The 21242-nt window shown below is 46.4% G+C and overlaps 1 protein-coding gene across 2 annotated transcripts; it reads left to right on the top strand.

The window, feature by feature from the left end:
* Positions 1–12830: 12830 nt before the first annotated feature.
* Positions 12831–21019, top strand: pcdh18a (protocadherin 18a). Of its 2 annotated transcripts, none has more exons than XM_010894787.4 (4): positions 12831–15879; positions 16512–16567; positions 17028–17197; positions 19363–21019. In XM_010894787.4, exons 1-4 carry the CDS (start codon positions 13384–13386, stop codon positions 20163–20165), a joined length of 3525 nt encoding a protein of 1174 aa, XP_010893089.1. In that variant the 5' UTR covers positions 12831–13383; the 3' UTR covers positions 20166–21019. The 2 variants fall into 2 exon arrangements, with proteins under 2 accessions (XP_010893089.1, XP_010893087.1); XM_010894785.4 differs by having other exon boundaries at positions 16479–16567.
* Positions 21020–21242: the final 223 nt, after the last annotated feature.

Here is a 21242-nt window from a genome sequence, read left to right as displayed (position 1 = left end):
CATATGATCACACCCACTCCTATTGGACGACACCCTTCATCACTTGACCACACCCACCCCCATTTAGCAACACCCAACTCCCTTTGGCCACACCCAACCAACTTTGGCCACACCCACCCCCGCAGCTTTGCAGGCCCACTTCTTAAATGCCAGCTTTGCGCACAAAGCAATGTCTGTGACAAAAAATGCAGTTCCATAGCTGGCAATAGGTATTGTTTATTAAGAGGAATCTTAGTACAAAGGAACAACTCCTGTTGATTCACAGTTGGATTCATACTGTGTGTGTGTGTGTGTGTCTGTGTGTGTGTGTGTGTTTTGTGAGTGTGTGTGATAGTGTGTGTGTGTGAGTGCACACATGTCAGCGTGTGTGTGTTTTCAACTGTTTTGCGTATCTGTATCGCAGCATCTCTACGTGTTTGATCCTCTCTGTGTCTTTGATAGGCCCCAGGGGAACATCGGTTTGCGCTCCAAAACCAGGCCTTTGTAGACGGTAGCGTGTCTCTCAGTGAAAATCCGGTAACTGTCTGAAGGTTATTTTCTGTTGAATCCACTCTGGAAAGCTGTGATTTGAATTAATTGCTCATAAGCATTATTATCGATCGATGGGGTTCTCTAAAACAAATCTCCTCACCTCCTGCCTGCTCTCACTGTAGTGCTCTCTGGTCTCATTCAGAAAAAAGTTCAAAGGTCATCGTGAATAGGAGGCGAGGGATTTAAACGGCTCGATTCCAAAACACAATACGTTTAAAAAGAAATTAAGTTCAAACCTAGCTAATAAAAAAAAATAATGCGGTTTTAAAATGTGCACGATTTTCCCATTTGAAAAAAAAAACGAAATCTGACCAAAGGAGGGTGTGGCAGATGCTTCCATGGTGTCCTCAATGAAAGACACCAACAAATCCGACAAACCCTTCTCAAACACTTCTCGGGTTTAGGGTTTCCGGGTCACCGTGGAGACAGGACCCAAGGCGCACTGAACAAATGAGCAAACGCGTTCCAAGGGGGCTTTGATTCCTCACATCCTCCGGTCCCATGTAGCACCCCGTTGGGTGGGCGTGTCCTTTGTGGCAGAGTTTGCCTAGCCGGAGGTCGTTGACTGACCGGCCGGAGCTCCGCCCACCCCCGGTGTCGAGAGACCTGGGCCACATTCACAACCCGTTTCAGAGTAACAGCGACGGTCTGGGATAAGCCAGTCACGTCCAAGTAGTGACGGGCGCATACCTTTTCATACCATTTGCGGTGGGCCGCTGGTCCCTCTGGGAAATCGGACCGACAACCCTGAAGTTGCAAGAGCCGCGACCCACCGACGGTTCATCTCAATTTATCTTAGACGCTTGATTGCCTCAAGCTGTGAGAAATCACGTACCACAAGCTGCAAGCTCACGGAAAAGATCCCAACGCAATTTCCTTCGGGGTCAACATATTTCCGTGGTTGGCCGACCCATGTCCCAACCTATCTGGCACTATCAAGGAACATTTGTCTCTGTTGTTTTGCGGGGGGGGGGGGGGGGGGGGGGTTTACAAACATGACTTATTTCGGGATGAGACATGCAGGAAAAGGAGCCTTCGGGACCACACCCATGTTACAGAGGTGAAAAGTCACAAGTGTCTGGGCTGAGACATGTGAAACATCCAGGACAACCAGGGAAGCCAGGAGGGGTGAAGCACTCCCACATCCTCCCTCCCACCTGCTCACAGTACCCTTCCATCTCTCCCCATCCCACTCACCCTCTCTCACCCTCTCTCCTTCTATCACTCATCTCTCCCCCATCTCTCCTCACAGTCACCACTTCCTTATCTTTCCTCTTCACTTTCACTCCACCATGAATCTCTCAAGACCCATACAGCCCCCTCCAACTCTTTTATCCCTGTCTCCTCTCCCTCACACGCCCTTTCGTCTCCGCACCCTAGCCCCTATTTTCTCCACCCCTCCGCTCCTCCACTCTTCAACCTTCCCACTCCTCCCCTTGTTCTCCTGCCATCCATCCACCCCTTCTTTAGTTCCAGCCATCATACTCTCCTCTCCTCCACCTCCCAGCTGCCAAACAGGAACCATAAATCTGGGAGAAAAACCCCAGGAAGAGGTTCACTGGGGGAAGGTTAAATATGTAACACCCTGTAGTGGGACCCTGTGGGGCCGGCCCTCGTCTACATTATGTTTTATGGGCTCTGGGCTGGAACAGAGCACCTTCAGTATGCCATGCTATTACACCTCACCATTTAAAACACATGAAACACAGAAAAGGAGGAGAGAGAAAACAAGTAAGAGAGGGGGAGGAAGATTGGAGAGGAGAAGTGAAAATGGGAGAGAGAAACAGAGGAGAGAGAAAGAGAGAGAGAGAGAGAGAGAATGAGATTTAACAACAGTAGAATTGTGTCAGTGGGTTCAGGAATGATGTAATGAGTTCTGTTTCCCGTTTACTGGTTCCCCCCTCAACTCACTAACAAGGAACAACACCCAGATACGTGTTCTTGGATTTGCTGGAGTTTGTGTGTATTGTGTATTGTGTGCCTTTTGCCAGGCCTGTCTGGTGGTGGTTAGCCTGTATATGCAACCAGGGCTGTATCTGATTTGCTCTTTGTTTCACTAGCAGCAAACATGGCATCTCCAAATGGAAACAAGACGGGGTCAGTGGTCAATCGTTGGAATTTAAAAACACATTGAGACGCTTAATAAACTGCCTCGGACAAACCAACCAATTACATCAGCTACTTAGCCCAGTCAGTTGTCAACTGCATTTCTGCATCATACACTGTTATTTTTCCGTACACAGTTTGGCTCAATTAACGCTGCACATTATCATTATGTGTCCCAAGACACGCTATTATAAGAAACAACACACCACAAACCAGGGTAATCTCAAGTCTCAGCACCCTCCACTGGGATCCAGGTGGGTTCCGTTTCTGAATATTGTCCTCAGCTGCATTCTAATCTGCCTCAGACAAATTAGCTGTCAATCACAAGGCGTCGTCAGGGACAACCAGGGAGTGAGCGAGTCCCTCACAAATCAACAGCATGTCAGTCATTGTTGGAACGTGTCAAACATCCAATTGGAGTCCTTGCTCAATCTAATACACAGCTAACTAACTACATTATGTTTAGTTTTTTTCCCCGGCAAGGTGACTTCTATATGCCTTTGTAAGATCTGTCTCACCGCCCTTTCCATTAGTCTGTATCAACACGACTTCACATACTTTGGTGCCATGTTTCTTGAACTTGTATATCGTTACATCGTTTTAAATAACTACATAATTAACTGTTGGACAGGTCAGTGAAGTTCATATACAGGGGATATAAAAAGTCTACACACCCCTGTTAAAATGCCAGGTTTTTTGTGATGTGAAAGGATGAGACAAAGATAAATCATGTCAGAACTTTTTCCACTTTTAATGTGACCAATAATGTGAACAATTCAATTGAAAAAGAACTGAAACCTTTGAGGGGTAAAACTGTACAATAACCTGGTTGCATAAGTGTGCACACCCTCTAATAACTGGGAATGTGACTGTGTTCATAATTAACCAATCACATTCAAAATCATGTTAAATAGAAGCCATTAAACACCTGCCATCATTTAAAGTGACTCTGATTAATCACAAATAAAGTTCAGCTATTCTTGTAGGATTTTCCTGACATTTTCTTAGTTGCATCTCAGAGCAAAAGCCATGGTCCACAGAGAGCTTCCAAAGCATCAGAGGGATCTCATTGTTGAAAGATATCAGTCAGGAGAAGGGTATAAAAGAATATCTAAAGCATAAGATATACCATGAAACACAGTGAAGACAGACAACATCAAGTGTAGAAAATATGGCACAACAGAGATATTACCAAGAACTTGACATCCCTCCAAAATGTATGAAAAGACAGGAAGAAAAACTAGTCAGGGAGGCTTCCAAGAGGCCTACAGCAATATTAAAGGAACTGCAGGAATTTCTGGCAAGTACTGGCTGTGTGCTACATGTGACAACAATCTCCCGTATTCTTCATATGAATGGACTATGGGGTAGGGTGGCAAGACAGAAGGCTTTCTTACAAAGAAAAACATCCAAGCCCGGCTGAAGTTTGCAAAAAAAAAGCATGTGGGAAAATGTGTTATGGTCTGATAAAAACAAGTTGGCCATAATTCCAAAAGGTATGTTTGGCGCAAAAACAACACTGCACATCACCCAAAGTGACAGTGGCAGCATCATGCTTTGAGGCTGTTTTTCTTCAGCTGGAACTGTTGGGCCTCAGGGTGGAGGGAATTATGAACAGTTCCAAATACTGGGCAATTTTGGCACAAAACCTTCAAGCGTCCGTTAGAAAGCTGAAGATGAAGAGGAAGTTCACCTTTCAGCACAACAACTACCCAAAGCACACATCCAAATCCACAAAAGCATGGCTTCACCAGGAGAAGATTAATGTTTTGGAATGGCCCAGCCAGAGCCCAGACCTGAATCCAATTGAACATCTGTGGAGTGATCTGAATAGGGCTGTGCACAGGAGATTTGGAGCACTTTTGCAAAGAAGAGTGGGCAAATATTGCCACGTCAAGATGTGCCATGCTAATAGACTCCTACCCAAAAAGACTGAGTGCTGTAATAAAAGCAAAAGGTGCTTCAACAAAGTATTAGTTTAAGGGTGTGCACACTTGTGCAACCAGGTTATTGTGATCTTTTTTTTTTTCTCAAAGATTTCAGTTTTTTTTTTCAATTGCATTGTTCACATTATAGGTCACATTAAAGGTGGAAAAAGTTCTGACATGATTTATCTTTGTCTCATTCTTTTACATCACAGGAACCTGGCATTTTAAGGGGTATGTAGACTTTTTATATCCACTGTAGGTCTAAAGTAGTGCACTTCATAAGGAATATGGTGGCCACTTCCCAATAGGAATCTGGTCGAAAGTAGTGCACTTCATACGGAATAAGGTGTCCTCTTCCCAAAAGGGCTCTGGTCTAAAATAGTGCACTTCATAGGGAATAAGGTGGCCACTTCCCAATAAGGCTCTGATCTAAAGTAGTGCACTTCATAGGGAATAAGGTGGCCACTTCCCAATAGGGCTCTGGTCTAAAGTAGTGCACTTCATAGGGAATTGGGTGCTGATGAGACATCCTGTGTTCCATATGACAGCACTGTCACTCTGTGTGTGTGTGTGTGAGTGTGTGTGTGCGTGTCATTGTGATCCTGGTGTTATTAAAGGTGTGGGGACCAGATGACAAAGGGCCACAATTTGGCCCCCACTAGGCATGTCAGATTGGCCCCACAAGACGTTAGGTGGCCCCCTCAAGGGAAAGGGACAATTCCGGCTTACTGGTTAGATTCAGGGTGAAAGGTCCGATTGGGGTTTGTGTTAGCATTTAGGATCGTTTGGCTTAAGGGTTAGGTTAGGTTTTGGCATAAAGTTTAGGTTATTGGGGTTTGTGACAGGGTTACAGTTAGGGGATAAAAGGGAGGTAGGGATTTGGTCCCGACTAGAACAGAAAAACAAAAATGTGCATTTGTAAGTGCCTGTTTGTGTCTGTGTGATTCACGTTTGTGTGTACACATTGGTTGGCCGGTCGAATGATAGAAAGGTTGAGTCACTAGGAGATGTGGATCATGCAGAGAAACAAGGACACAGATGACATAATATTAGCTCTACAAAACACACATACACAAACACACACGCACACATAAACAACATAGACACTGCTACCATGACATGAGTGCTGTCCAACTGAAACACATCAAAAATATTTACATTCAAAACACTGCAGATTAGAATGGAATCGAACGTTTACAGTACAATGAAGTACAACTGCACAGAATGAGCTCAAATACAATGTGTATTGTCCGACCAGACTAAAGGACTGCACTTCAAACAACTAAGGACAAAGGAAAAATAATATTATCTGACAGACATCGGACATCTGAAGCATGTTGAAATCGCATTAAACCCTACTAGATTAAGTATAAACGTTATGATGAATATTATCCCACGCGATGCAAATATTCGTGTCCTGTTTTTTTTTTTCACAATAGCGGCCTGTGAAATGCCTCATTCAGCTCTAATTGTGTGGTATGTTGTGGCGGCCTAGCAGCATGTACGTGGTTATAACAGTATACGACGACAAACCACTCTAATTAATGTCATGTGTTTCCAAGGTCTGGCAGAACTAGTGCCCGTACTGTAATTGGCACTAGATCTCGAGAGCAGAAGAAGCCTTTTCAAGTAGAGGCAATAAACGTGTCGCCCAACTGTTGTCGCCGCTCGCAATATGCTGCCACGAAAAGACCGTCTGTGTGCGCGCAACGAAAACCGAGTGCACCACCTCAGCGCTACATGAATGGGCATAAGCCAATGAAGTTTTTTTATTTTTATCGGAGTAGATAGAGACACATTCGTGGCCATCAGGTTGTAAAACCATAAACTACAAAAGAAACGTTAATGAATGAATACATGTGGGGGTTGATGGATCGATGGACGGATGGATGGAGAAACAGAGAAGGATTTGGATCTCATAAATAACAATCAGTATTGTCTTCATGGGGGAGGGTCGTCCAATAAGCACCCCTGAAAGACGTTGGGGTTCACAAACAGACACAACGAAAGAGAGAGCGAGGGAGGGCGGGGTGGGGGGTAGAGAAAGTAAAACACCCCTTTTGGAATCCGCGCTGGCCGCTAATTGAATGAATGACAAAGCGGACAGACGAGTCGACAGATGCTCGCGTGCCTTTACAAGGGAACAGCAGCAGCTCGTCCACTGGTGGCCGCGCGCATTCCGTTTGTCTCGAGTCTCACCCATAGAACACTGTGTGGCCGGACTGCCAGATTCGATCCGAGCGCCATTGCTATGGACGACGTTCCACCTGCTGCTTCCATTGTCCCAAGGGGGAGGGAGAGAACCGAGAACAGGGACCAATAACAGAAGTTGAATTGGCGCAATGACTTCATGGCTACAAGTTAACGACACCACGGGTCTTCCTTCGGACGCCTGGGGATTACATGAGGAAGGATACTGTTGTCTGTTTGTTGTTTTGTCTCGTTATCGACGCTATTCATTAGCCTTTATTGTTTGAATGATAACGAAAACCAATTTGCCACTCTTAACATCTTTACCTATATTTGACAACATTGTTTAAATTAATATACATATACTCTGGTAACCAATTTAAATTCATTATTAACGAAAATAAAAAGATATGGTTCTTTAGATGAGTTGGCAAGGCTAAGCTTGTTAATCACATGTATTTTTGTTCACCCACTTCCTTCACAGCTACACTGATTTTATTTCTCACACAAAAGTTGAAAACATTCCCAAACCCTCTCTTTCTTCTTTTCATCTTTATATTCTTTCCAAAAACTCGGGAGGACTCACTCCTTTGTTCGTCAAATGTGATTAGCACCCGTGCACGCGAGGTATAATTGCATTACAGTCTTTTGTGGGCACTCGGGCGCTTTGGAAAGCACCGGTCGCGTATCAAAACTGTTTAAATAAGCAACGGAGTGTTGGGCAGCGAAAATGTGCAAAAGCAGCACAGAAGCATTCAAAGGGTGAATGTTTTGCAAACAGAACTATGAATAGAATCATTAAGAGTGAGGGTAACGTTTTTGCGCGAATTTGGATGTCCACGGGGTCATATGGGCACCGTCTGTCGATTTCACTAGACGTTTTACAAAGCCTAGAACTTATGCAAATTAATTAAACACTTAGGAACATTTGCGTTGGAACCAAATAAAGTCTACACATTAAATAAATTGGCATAACGAGTTGGCTATAGGCTACGGTTTGCATTCTGCCCTGATTTCAGTTGACGGCCATTGAACGTTCACCCGTCCAACCTGCAACAACCCACCTCATGTAGATTGACAATCACTGGGAGAAAGCCAGGCACAGACAGGCTTTTTTATTCACATATCAAAAAAAAAAAGTAACCTGGCAAACATCACTAATAAAAGTTTCTTCTCGAGTTATTTTCCCTGACCCATTGTTCATGCACGCTGTCTCTCCTTTTCTCGGAGGTTAAAGTGAAGAAAGTGAAGAGAGGGCGGAGTTTACCCCCTCCGAACCCTTCCTTCGTTCTCCCCCTTTTTCCTCTGTCCTCGGTTTTGAGTGGTCACCGGGTTAGCATTTGATTTAGGAAGCGATCTTGTGATCTTTTTTTTTTTTCTCAAAGATTTCAGTTTTTTTTTTCAATTGCATTGTTCACATTATAGGTCACATTAAAGGTGGAAAAAGTTCTGACATGATTTATCTTTGTCTCATTCTTTTACATCACAGGAACCTGGCATTTTAAGGGGTATGTAGACTTTTTATATCCACTGTAGGTCTAAAGTAGTGCACTTCATAAGGAATATGGTGGCCACTTCCCAATAGGAATCTGGTCGAAAGTAGTGCACTTCATACGGAATAAGGTGTCCTCTTCCCAAAAGGGCTCTGGTCTAAAATAGTGCACTTCATAGGGAATAAGGTGGCCACTTCCCAATAAGGCTCTGATCTAAAGTAGTGCACTTCATAGGGAATAAGGTGGCCACTTCCCAATAGGGCTCTGGTCTAAAGTAGTGCACTTCATAGGGAATTGGGTGCTGATGAGACATCCTGTGTTCCATATGACAGCACTGTCACTCTGTGTGTGTGTGTGTGAGTGTGTGTGTGCGTGTCATTGTGATCCTGGTGTTATTAAAGGTGTGGGGACCAGATGACAAAGGGCCACAATTTGGCCCCCACTAGGCATGTCAGATTGGCCCCACAAGACGTTAGGTGGCCCCCTCAAGGGAAAGGGACAATTCCGGCTTACTGGTTAGATTCAGGGTGAAAGGTCCGATTGGGGTTTGTGTTAGCATTTAGGATCGTTTGGCTTAAGGGTTAGGTTAGGTTTTGGCATAAAGTTTAGGTTATTGGGGTTTGTGACAGGGTTACAGTTAGGGGATAAAAGGGAGGTAGGGATTTGGTCCCGACTAGAACAGAAAAACAAAAATGTGCATTTGTAAGTGCCTGTTTGTGTCTGTGTGATTCACGTTTGTGTGTACACATTGGTTGGCCGGTCGAATGATAGAAAGGTTGAGTCACTAGGAGATGTGGATCATGCAGAGAAACAAGGACACAGATGACATAATATTAGCTCTACAAAACACACATACACAAACACACACGCACACATAAACAACATAGACACTGCTACCATGACATGAGTGCTGTCCAACTGAAACACATCAAAAATATTTACATTCAAAACACTGCAGATTAGAATGGAATCGAACGTTTACAGTACAATGAAGTACAACTGCACAGAATGAGCTCAAATACAATGTGTATTGTCCGACCAGACTAAAGGACTGCACTTCAAACAACTAAGGACAAAGGAAAAATAATATTATCTGACAGACATCGGACATCTGAAGCATGTTGAAATCGCATTAAACCCTACTAGATTAAGTATAAACGTTATGATGAATATTATCCCACGCGATGCAAATATTCGTGTCCTGTTTTTTTTTTTCACAATAGCGGCCTGTGAAATGCCTCATTCAGCTCTAATTGTGTGGTATGTTGTGGCGGCCTAGCAGCATGTACGTGGTTATAACAGTATACGACGACAAACCACTCTAATTAATGTCATGTGTTTCCAAGGTCTGGCAGAACTAGTGCCCGTACTGTAATTGGCACTAGATCTCGAGAGCAGAAGAAGCCTTTTCAAGTAGAGGCAATAAACGTGTCGCCCAACTGTTGTCGCCGCTCGCAATATGCTGCCACGAAAAGACCGTCTGTGTGCGCGCAACGAAAACCGAGTGCACCACCTCAGCGCTACATGAATGGGCATAAGCCAATGAAGTTTTTTTATTTTTATCGGAGTAGATAGAGACACATTCGTGGCCATCAGGTTGTAAAACCATAAACTACAAAAGAAACGTTAATGAATGAATACATGTGGGGGTTGATGGATCGATGGACGGATGGATGGAGAAACAGAGAAGGATTTGGATCTCATAAATAACAATCAGTATTGTCTTCATGGGGGAGGGTCGTCCAATAAGCACCCCTGAAAGACGTTGGGGTTCACAAACAGACACAACGAAAGAGAGAGCGAGGGAGGGCGGGGTGGGGGGTAGAGAAAGTAAAACACCCCTTTTGGAATCCGCGCTGGCCGCTAATTGAATGAATGACAAAGCGGACAGACGAGTCGACAGATGCTCGCGTGCCTTTACAAGGGAACAGCAGCAGCTCGTCCACTGGTGGCCGCGCGCATTCCGTTTGTCTCGAGTCTCACCCATAGAACACTGTGTGGCCGGACTGCCAGATTCGATCCGAGCGCCATTGCTATGGACGACGTTCCACCTGCTGCTTCCATTGTCCCAAGGGGGAGGGAGAGAACCGAGAACAGGGACCAATAACAGAAGTTGAATTGGCGCAATGACTTCATGGCTACAAGTTAACGACACCACGGGTCTTCCTTCGGACGCCTGGGGATTACATGAGGAAGGATACTGTTGTCTGTTTGTTGTTTTGTCTCGTTATCGACGCTATTCATTAGCCTTTATTGTTTGAATGATAACGAAAACCAATTTGCCACTCTTAACATCTTTACCTATATTTGACAACATTGTTTAAATTAATATACATATACTCTGGTAACCAATTTAAATTCATTATTAACGAAAATAAAAAGATATGGTTCTTTAGATGAGTTGGCAAGGCTAAGCTTGTTAATCACATGTATTTTTGTTCACCCACTTCCTTCACAGCTACACTGATTTTATTTCTCACACAAAAGTTGAAAACATTCCCAAACCCTCTCTTTCTTCTTTTCATCTTTATATTCTTTCCAAAAACTCGGGAGGACTCACTCCTTTGTTCGTCAAATGTGATTAGCACCCGTGCACGCGAGGTATAATTGCATTACAGTCTTTTGTGGGCACTCGGGCGCTTTGGAAAGCACCGGTCGCGTATCAAAACTGTTTAAATAAGCAACGGAGTGTTGGGCAGCGAAAATGTGCAAAAGCAGCACAGAAGCATTCAAAGGGTGAATGTTTTGCAAACAGAACTATGAATAGAATCATTAAGAGTGAGGGTAACGTTTTTGCGCGAATTTGGATGTCCACGGGGTCATATGGGCACCGTCTGTCGATTTCACTAGACGTTTTACAAAGCCTAGAACTTATGCAAATTAATTAAACACTTAGGAACATTTGCGTTGGAACCAAATAAAGTCTACACATTAAATAAATTGGCATAACGAGTTGGCTATAGGCTACGGTTTGCATTCTGCCCTGATTTCAGTTGACGGCCATTGAACGTTCACCCGTCCAACCTGCAACAACCCACCTCATGTAGATTGACAATCACTGGGAGAAAGCCAGGCACAGACAGGCTTTTTTATTCACATATCTGTTGCATTTTTTCGTATCACCTCCCTACTGGGCGTGTAGCAGCATCTTGTCTTACATGGAACAACGCAGTTCAAGCGTAACGATAAAACACCAGACGAGTCAAGTCCATTATTTATAGGCTACAAGTGAGAGTGAATAAACGTAACGTATATGATGTCCACGCATGGTAAAACTGGCACCAGCACAAAAGTGCATCTTTTACGGTCACTCCACACACGATTTGGGATAAGTGCCAAAAGACACGAGCTACGTTGAAATAGGCTTCCCTCACCAACCGGTTCGGAAAATACAACTCATAAAACATAACTAGGCCAGTTCTCATTGTCGGCCTCGGATTCATGAGATGCTAATTTCCCCTCGGTTATCTGAAAGCATGGCCAGGGACTGAGTTATGTCCTGAATCTCACCCTGTTCCCTTGATGAGTACACTGTTTTTTAACAGGCCTATAGGTCTCTAGGCAACCATAGTGCACTGGAAAAGGAGTAGGGTTGCATTTGGTACACATTCTTAGAGTCGTGTTTAGTCGGGTGCAATGACCGGGTGGTGGCTCCAGACAAACCCAGCCAGATGGTGCCGAGTTTGCGCAGTCCCAGTTGCGTATGTTCGTCTCGTCTCGTGGATCTTTTGCATGCATGGGTGTTAATTGTGGACGAGAGACAAATAAATGCAGTGTTTGTGTGTGTGTGTGATGTTGTGGGATGTAAAACGGTATTATGCACGGGGCCATAGATGTACGGTGGCGTGACCGAGTCCTAAACTCATTCATTAGAACTCGGCTCCCTTTCACCGCGATTCGCCACACAGCTTTAGCCGGCTTACCCTCGCCCAGAACCGGCCAAAGATTAGGAGCAGAGGCGCATGTGAAAATACTGTTCAAAAACATCCAAGATAGGCAGAGGGAGGAAGGGGAATGGCGACTCAACTGACACGGAATAAAAAAGATCAGGGACGAAAAATGAATGTATGCAGTACCCATGCCAAACAAGCTACCTTGTGTGTGTGTGTGTGTGTGTGTGTGTGTGTGTGTAATTGGCATGTAGCCTTAATACCAGTTTCTAGGCGTTGCAAATTCATAACAACTGGTGTAACTGTGGCGGGTAATTGTCTTGTCTTTTGCCGAAACTTAAACACTGTCTTGTGACGACTCATAATTCGATAGGCTATCACATGCGTCCAGTCTGGCTGAATTCCACACACTACTTAAGAAAACGAGTGTACAGACTATTCGACATTATAGCCCAATACTCCATGCTGTTTGCAACAGACCATTTGCGGGAGAGTCTTACTGCCATTAAAACATATCTGTCTCGCGGTGACTGACAAAAAAAAAAGTAACCTGGCAAACATCACTAATAAAAGTTTCTTCTCGAGTTATTTTCCCTGACCCATTGTTCATGCACGCTGTCTCTCCTTTTCTCGGAGGTTAAAGTGAAGAAAGTGAAGAGAGGGCGGAGTTTACCCCCTCCGAACCCTTCCTTCGTTCTCCCCCTTTTTCCTCTGTCCTCGGTTTTGAGTGGTCACCGGGTTAGCATTTGATTTAGGAAGCGTTTTGTCTTGCTGGAGAGAAGAGAAAGGGGCCGCTGTTCCGTTGTAGGGCTGGCTGAGATTGAAGCGGGCTATTTTGGTGGGAGCCAGACTGCAAGGGAGCATTAGACGGAGAGAGAGCCAGGGCGAGCGCACAGAGCAGCACACACAGAGACGCACAGATTGAAGCAGCGCTCTATATGAAACTACTCATATATACTGGATACGCGCAACAGATCTGCGGGGAAGGAAACGTTTGCCCTAATCACTCTGAGTGTTGCTGTTTTCTATTAGCAATGACAGTGGAATCTCAAAGTAATCTCCGTTTTTTAATACACGGGCGTGTTTAAATGAGATTCTCGAGGCTCTATAGAATGCACTCTAATTAATGACTGTCACCAGGACTCAGTGGATTCGTAAAGTTCATTTCTATAACGGATTCACCACTGTCTAAATCGAGCTGTTTTGGAATTACTTTCACAGCATTTCCAAAGGGATTTCTTCAAAATGGAACCTGCTAAGAAAATGTGCGTCTATTATATCAGAATATGGAAACTTCTCGCGTTTATTGCTGTGACCACACAAAACGTTACAGGTAAAACATTAAAATATCAAGTTTACGAGGAACAGATGGTGGGGACTGTTATTGCAAGACTAAAAGAAGACGTGGCTGATGTGTTGGTCAAACTTCCCAGTTCTGTGTCTCTGCGCTTCCGAGCCATGCAAAGAGGTAGCACGTCTTTCCTCACCGTGCGCGAGCAGGACGGAGAGATCAGCATCCGTTCCAAAATAGATAGAGAGAAGCTCTGTGAGAAGAACCTCAACTGTTCCATCGAATTCGATGTTCTGACGCTTCCAACAGAACATTTGCAGCTGTTCCATGTCGAGGTGGAAGTGTTGGATATAAACGATAACGCACCCCAGTTCGCCCGTGCGGTCATACCCATAGAGATCTCAGAGAGCGCGGCAGTGGGTGCGCGCATTCCGCTGGACAGCGCGAGTGACCCCGACGTCGGGGAGAACTCTCTATATACGTACTCCCTCGAGCCTAACAACTACTTCAAGATTGACATTCAGTCAAGAACGGATGGAGCTAAGTACTCCGAGCTGGTGGTGCTTAGGGAATTGGACAGGGAGATGCAACCGGGTTATGAACTTCAGTTGACGGCCTCAGATAAGGGCGTTCCCCCTAAAACCGGTTCTACTCTCCTTAAAATTAGCGTAGCGGATTCAAACGACAACAGTCCAGTTTTCGAACAGTCGTCCTATGTTATCAACCTACTGGAGAATTCACCAGTTGGCACTCTACTGATTGATCTCAATGCCACTGATGCAGACGAGGGAACCAACGCCAAAATCGTCTACTCTTTCAGCAGTCACGTGTCCCCGAGAATCGTCGAAACCTTCAAGATCAACGCGGATGACGGCCACCTTACGCTCATGAGGCGGGTGGACTATGAAAGCGTGACGTCATATGACATCGACGTCCAAGCCCAGGACATGGGCCCTAACTCCATGCCAGCGCACTGCAAAATCATCATCAAAGTCGTGGATGTCAACGACAACAAACCTGAAATTAGCATCAATCTGATGTCACAGGGGGAGAGAGGGAAAGAGGATGCAGCCTTCATCTCCGAGGCAGCTCCATTGGACACCTTTGTGGCTTTAGTAAGAGTGGAGGACCTGGACTCGGGGCTGAATGGGGAAGTTGTGTGTAAACTCCACGGCCAGGGTAGTTTCAAACTCGAGAAGACGTACGAGAACAACTACATGATCCTGACCAACGTCTCGTTGGACCGGGAGAAGAGGTCAGAGTTTAGTCTGACGGTCATCGCCGAGGACCGTGGCACGCCCAGCCTCTCCACAATCAAGCACTTCACCGTGCACGTCCTGGATGAGAACGACAACACCCCGCGCTTTGAGAAGGGGCACTACGAGATCTTCAAGTCGGAAAACAACGCCCCGGGGGTCTACCTGACGTCGCTGTCGGCGGCTGACCCTGACCTGGACGGCAACGGACAGGTCAGCTACTCCATCGTTGAGAACGCCGTCTATGGGAGTTCCATCTCCACCTATGTCACCATTGACCCGTCCAATGGGGCCGTGTACGCCCTGCGGACGTTTGACCGCGAGGACGTCAGCCGGATATCTTTCGTGGTCCAGGCCAGGGACGCTGGGGAACCCTCGTTGCTGAGCAATGCCACCGTCGTCCTCACGATTCTGGATGAGAACGACAACCCGCCGGTCATCGTGGTTCCCCAGCTCTGGAACCTGACTGCCGACATCCCCGTCTCCAAGTACGCCGAGGCTGGCAGCCTGGTTACTGTCGTCAGGGCGACCGACCGCGACACCGGCGTCAATGCCGAACTCACATGCTCCATTGCCTCAGGCAACGAGGATGGCTTCTTCGCCATGGACCCTAGAACGTGCGAGGTCCGTGTCAACGCCAGCCTTGGCGAGTACCCACGCGAATTCGCCGAGGTCACCGTCCTTGTCAGTGACCACGGCTCTCTGCCTCAGACCTCCAAGGCCATCCTGAAGATATCCCTGTACGAGAACATGGAGAACCACATCCAGGTGTTGGACCAGGGGGAGATGCCACTGGACGCATCCCTGATCATCATCATCTCCCTGGGGGCGATCTGCGCCGTGCTCCTGGTGATCATGGTCGTGTTCGCGGCCCGCTGCAACCGGGAGAAGAAGGACACCAGGAACTCGTACAACTGCAGGGTGGCAGAAACCAACCACCAGCACCATCCGAAGAAGCCGTCCAGGCAAATCCACAAAGGCGACATCACACTGGTCCCCACGGTAAACGGGACCCTGCCGATCAGAGCGCACCATCGTTCGCCCTCGGCCACACCCCCAATGGAACGGGCGCCAATGGGCAGCCGGCAGAGCCACCACAGCCGCCAATCACTGAATAGTCTGGTGACTATATCGTCCAATCATATCCCGGAGAGCTTCGCCCTAGAGCTGGCCCACGCGACACCACCAGTTGAGGTGAGACACTAGTACCCACAGAAAAAAAGAACACTCTCACACTCAACCCTCTGCTGTCAATCAATCTCTTTCTCTCTCTCTGTCTCTCTCTCTCTCTCACACACACACACACACACACACACACACAAAATGACGCACCCCTACAATTTGAGAGAAAGGACTCCTAGCCTTTATCTCATTTGCATGTAATCCTGACTAAATCAGCGATGAACCAACTCGCCATTAATGCCAGTGTAAATTGCCAGTGTCACAGAGACTCTGTCTTCATGTCTGCCACGACATCTCATCAAATGACCAGTTTTCTGAAACATTCCCCGTCCTTCACACCCCTCATTCATTTAGCCTGTCACTCATTCCTCTCGTCCAATTTTTCTGTCATCCATTTTGTGATCGTCACTGTCTCCCTCACTCTTTTTCTCTCTCTCGTGTGTCACACCCATCAAATGAGAGTCCTGCATCATCCATCTTGTTTTGTTTGTCATTTTCTCTATTGTTGTCAGTGTCATTGTCCTTTTATTTTCCTGAAGTCTGTTTTCCATCCGTTCTGTTATTCATCCCCCTCTTTTTTGTTATTTTTATTTGTTTATTTTTGGATATAGCAAGTCTCACAGCTTCTGTCCATGCTCCATCAGGGCCAGTACCAACCCAGACCCTGTTTCCGTGGCAACAAATACTCGAGAAGCTACAGGTAAACAAACTGATACCCCACCCCCCAAAAAAAATATTGTTACATTTTGCCCTCTTGATTTATTCAGATCTAATGTCTCAAACATGCTCTTGTCAGTCGAGAGAATCAAACATTTGGTAGCACGTGTTGAGTAGACAAAGTATCACATTCAGGATCACAGCTCTTGAGTTTGTCATGTTTTCAGTTTTAGTCATATCAATATCATTCAATCCAGCAGTGTGTGGACCATGTTTCTATGTGTCACATATACAGTGCAACTGTCCTATATCTGTTTTAATGTCTGGTTGGTTGTGCTGTCTATTTATCTGACCTGTGAAGCGACAGCTTCCACCACAAAGACACAAATAGTTTTGAACAAATTATCTTTCTCTCACTCTTCCCCTTCCTGCTCTCTCTCTCTCTCTCTCTCTGTCTTTTCATTCTCGCCCTGTCTCCCTCATCCCCCTGTCCCTCTCCACAGATATGCATTACAGGATATGGACAAGTTCAGCCTGAAGGACAGTGGTCGTGGGGACAGCGAGGCCGGGGACAGCGACTATGACATGGGCCGGGAGTCCCCCATCGATCGCCTGCTGGGGGAGGGCTTCTCTGAGCTCTACCACCTCGACATTCACCACAGATTGCACCCAGGTGAGACGTCTCGGTAGAGACAAAATGACTGATGTCATCTTTTTAGAGGCATGACAAACTGTCACCATGTTGGTAGAGACATGACACACTGTCACCATCTTGATTAAGGCATGACATACTGTCACCATCTTGGAGGAGGCAGTTAGAAAAATAGACCACACCCCCATTATGTAGTCCACTCCTGGTTTGAACTCCAGGTAGACCACACCCAGTTCAAACACTAGCTAGACCACACCCAGATTGAGCACCACATAAAACCTTGTCTCACTAGATAACACCACACACGTCTCACTAGATAACACCACACTCGTCTCACTAGATTACACCACACTCGTCTCACTGGATAACACCACACTCGTCTCACTAGATAACACCACACTCGTCTCACTAGATTACACCACACTTGTCTCACTCACACACTTCAGCACCTTGGACAGCGAATCACCAGTCCTCCCTATCATCCCCACACTACATCCCACAGCCCAGTCCTTTAGTACAGGCTGGTTGTGATCATCCCCACACTACATCCCACAGCCCAGTCCTTTAGTACAGGCTGGTTGTGATCATCCCCACACTAGATCCCACAGCCCAGTCCTTTAGTACAGGCTGGTTGTGATCATCCCCACACTAGATCCCACAGCCCAGTCCTTTAGTACAGGCTGGTTGTGATCATCCCCACACTAGATCCCACAGCCCAGTCCTTTAGTACAGGCTGGTTGTGATCATCCCCACACTAGATCCCACAGCCCAGTCCTTTAGTACAGGCTGGTTGTGATCATCCCCACACTAGATCCCACAGCCCAGTCCTTTAGTACAGGCTGGTTGTGATCATCCCCACACTAGATCCCACAGCCCAGTCCTTTAGTACAGGCTGGTTGTGATCATCCCCATGCTAGATGTTACAATCCATTCCTTAACTTACTATGTAGGATGTCACTGCGTCCTAAATGGCATCCTGTTCCCTACATAGTGTGAGACACTGTCCAGGGTAGTGTCCTATCCTGTTCCCTACATAGTGTGAGACACGGTCCAGGGTAGTGTCCTACCCTCTGTTCATTACAACAGCCACATTGAACCAGCAGCCCCATTCCATTGTACTTCAACGCTGTTCTTCCAAACCTTTAATTTCCAATCGTTATATCAGGCAGCCATTTTCTCCATTACCCTCTCCTGCTATCTGGCCCTGAGATAGACTTGTGTCTGTAAACGCCTCCACGATTTACACTGTGACTATCTAGTGGTCTCTCTCTCTCGCTCTCTCTCTCTCTCTCTCTCTCTGTCACTCTCTCTTCGCGAGGCTGTGTGTTGCGGGTGTTTGTGTGTCCGTGTGTTTCGCTGAGTGCGTGAGTGTGTCTGCGTGCATGCGTATCTCTGCGGTTTTGAGTGACAGCCCTTTCATGTCTGAGCTGAGGAGAATTCACAGTAATTGCTTTTACAATGATGTTATTCTCCCCCTGAGAGCAACACTCCCTTCACTTCTGTCTCAATCTCTTATTTCTGTTATTCATCTCTTTATGGAGAAATGGAGAGGGGAGGGGGGGGGATTAACTGTTGTCGTGCCTGTTGAATGGAATTATTTAATTTGTTTAGTTTGCCCATTCATCATTGAAGGAACATCTACCGTTCCTTTTCTCATACGAAACAACGTCGATTTAATCTTTCCCCACTGCGGTAACATAGCAACGGCTTAAAGTGAGTGACAAGCGACAGTTGTTAAGCAACCATTTCTCCCTCTACCAGAGCTCTGAGAGCTCTCCGTCAAAGGGAACTCGTTGATGTGCCCTCGCTCTCCGGAGCGGTCTGATGATGTCACAACAGACACTGGTAGACCCAGCATTCCTCCAAGTCTGTGTCAGTCCTCCGGGTCAAGAGGTCAAAGCAAACATGCGGTGCAGATGCCTCATCTGGATTTGAGCCAGTTTCTGGCAGCAGGGAAATGATCTGAATAGCTGCGTGGACCGTAATTACTGGATTTCTTTGGGGATTTCATTATTTTTTCTTTTTTAAGGTGACATTTCAAGTGGAATTGTAATACACTCTTGCTGATTTTGCTGTTGATTTTACTTTTTATTTTTAATAAGTGACAGGATGTTTGAATCCAGACAGAGCGTCTGTCGGGTAGCAGAGTGTTTCACTAACCCCCTCACTGTCTGTCATCTCCACAGCCATGCGTCTGTGCACAGAGGAGTGCCGTGTCCTGGGTCACTCTGACCAGTGCTGGATGCCTCCCCTCGCTCTCTCCCTGTCCTCCCCCACCTCCTCCTCCGACTACCGCAACAACATGTACATCCCCGGCGAGGAGTCCTCCAACCAGCCCCCCCTCCTGCTCGATGACGACCAGACGTCCGTCGACTCCTCAGAGCGCAGGAGGAGCTTCTCCACGTTCGGCAAGGAGTCCGGTACCGCCGGCAACGAAGAGGGCGGAGTCACCGAAGGGAATTCCCTGCTCTCGGAGATGAACGGGATCTTCCAGCGCCTCCTCCCGCCATCCCTGGACTCGTACGCCGAGTGCAACGAGAGCAACGTCGCCGCCGCAGCCACAGCGTACAAACCGGAGGGCGGAAACGGCACCAACGGCAAAGGGCCACTGCCGGGCGGCAACATTGCCAAAGGCCCCGCCTTCTACCCGGTGGGCGTGGCAGCGTGGGCGGCCAACACCCATTACCTCAACCCCGGGGGTGGCGCCGTCGGGCAGACGCCATCGTGTCACCACGCCAACAGCCTCGCCAACATGACCGCCCCCTCGTCGTCGTCGTCCTCCTCCTCCTCCGCCGCCGCTCAGCCGCCACACCTGAGATGGCTGCCGGCCATGGAGGAGATCCCGGAAAACCACGAGGAGGACGAGCTGGACGGCGTGCTGGGTCACCTGGGAGGGAGGCAGTGTGGCGAGAGCCGCCACGAGATGATGGACGCCAGCGAGCTGGTCAACGAGATCAATCAACTACTGCAGGATGTCAGGCAGAGCTAGGGGGGGGGGGGGGGGGGCTGTTATGGACATGTAGGGACAAATAGAGACACGTTTAGAAAATCCTTCTCCAAAGGCAACGCTGCTGTTTCCTGGTGTTCAGTTTATGTGAGAGGCCAAGGAACAGCGAGCAGGAACGAGTGAGGCCAAGGCACTGTTGCTCCTATTGAACATGTAGGCGTTGTGCGAACGTTACCGAGACATTTAAAATGTTGTTCGGACACTGTGGTTAGTTTGGCGGGTGGTCGGGCCACAGGTCATCGGCACTTGAACCAACGCCCAGAGTCAGTTTTCTTTCTCTCTTTTTTTCTCATTTGTTTACAACAATGTGAAAGAACTGTGGGAGAAAAACTAAATAGTGAAGTGTTTGCATTTATAATGTACATTACTGTGAAATGAGCTTCACTCAGTATCTTTTGTCATATGTATTTGTGGTCACACACACTTAGTTAACCACAGTGTGCTAGACATTGTGGCTTGTACAACAACCTTTGTATTTTAAAAATACACACATTTTCTACTCTATGTGGTTCTATCTATATTTATAACAGTGTTATGTATGTTTGTACAGAAAAGAAAAGAAAAAAGAAAATGTCTATTTTTTATATTTTCCACTGCATGTATCATATACTATCTATCCATGTTTTATTTGTTTTTTTTAATGTTTATATACGTGTAAATGATAAATATTGCATTTCTGGTTATTGAAATAGTGAGTCAATCACAGGTCGACCTGGTGTTCTGTCGGCAGTTTGTGAGTGTCCTGTACGGTGTGTATCGGTATTCATTGTGAACAATGAATTGGAAATAATAAACCTGAAATCAATGAGGGCACAAAGTTCCAATCACTTAATAATATCGAGTGGCAGTTGCACTGTGTGATGGTTGCATTGACACCTACTTATTATCAAGTCAAAATGATATTAATCTCTTTCTGTCTCACTCTCTCTCTCATTCTCTCTCAGTCACTCTCGGTATCCCTGTCTGGATTTTAAATCACCTTTTTATAACAACTTTGATCACTGAAATGTTTTACAAATAATGGAAAATGACACCAACTTCTCCAACTTCTATTTGCCC

Source organism: Esox lucius, chromosome 25 (assembly GCF_011004845.1).
Source record: "Esox lucius isolate fEsoLuc1 chromosome 25, fEsoLuc1.pri, whole genome shotgun sequence".
NCBI classification, from domain to species: Eukaryota; Metazoa; Chordata; class Actinopteri; order Esociformes; family Esocidae; genus Esox; species Esox lucius.
Note: the sequence above shows the minus strand (reverse complement) of the source record. Positions and strands in the feature narration are given on the sequence as shown.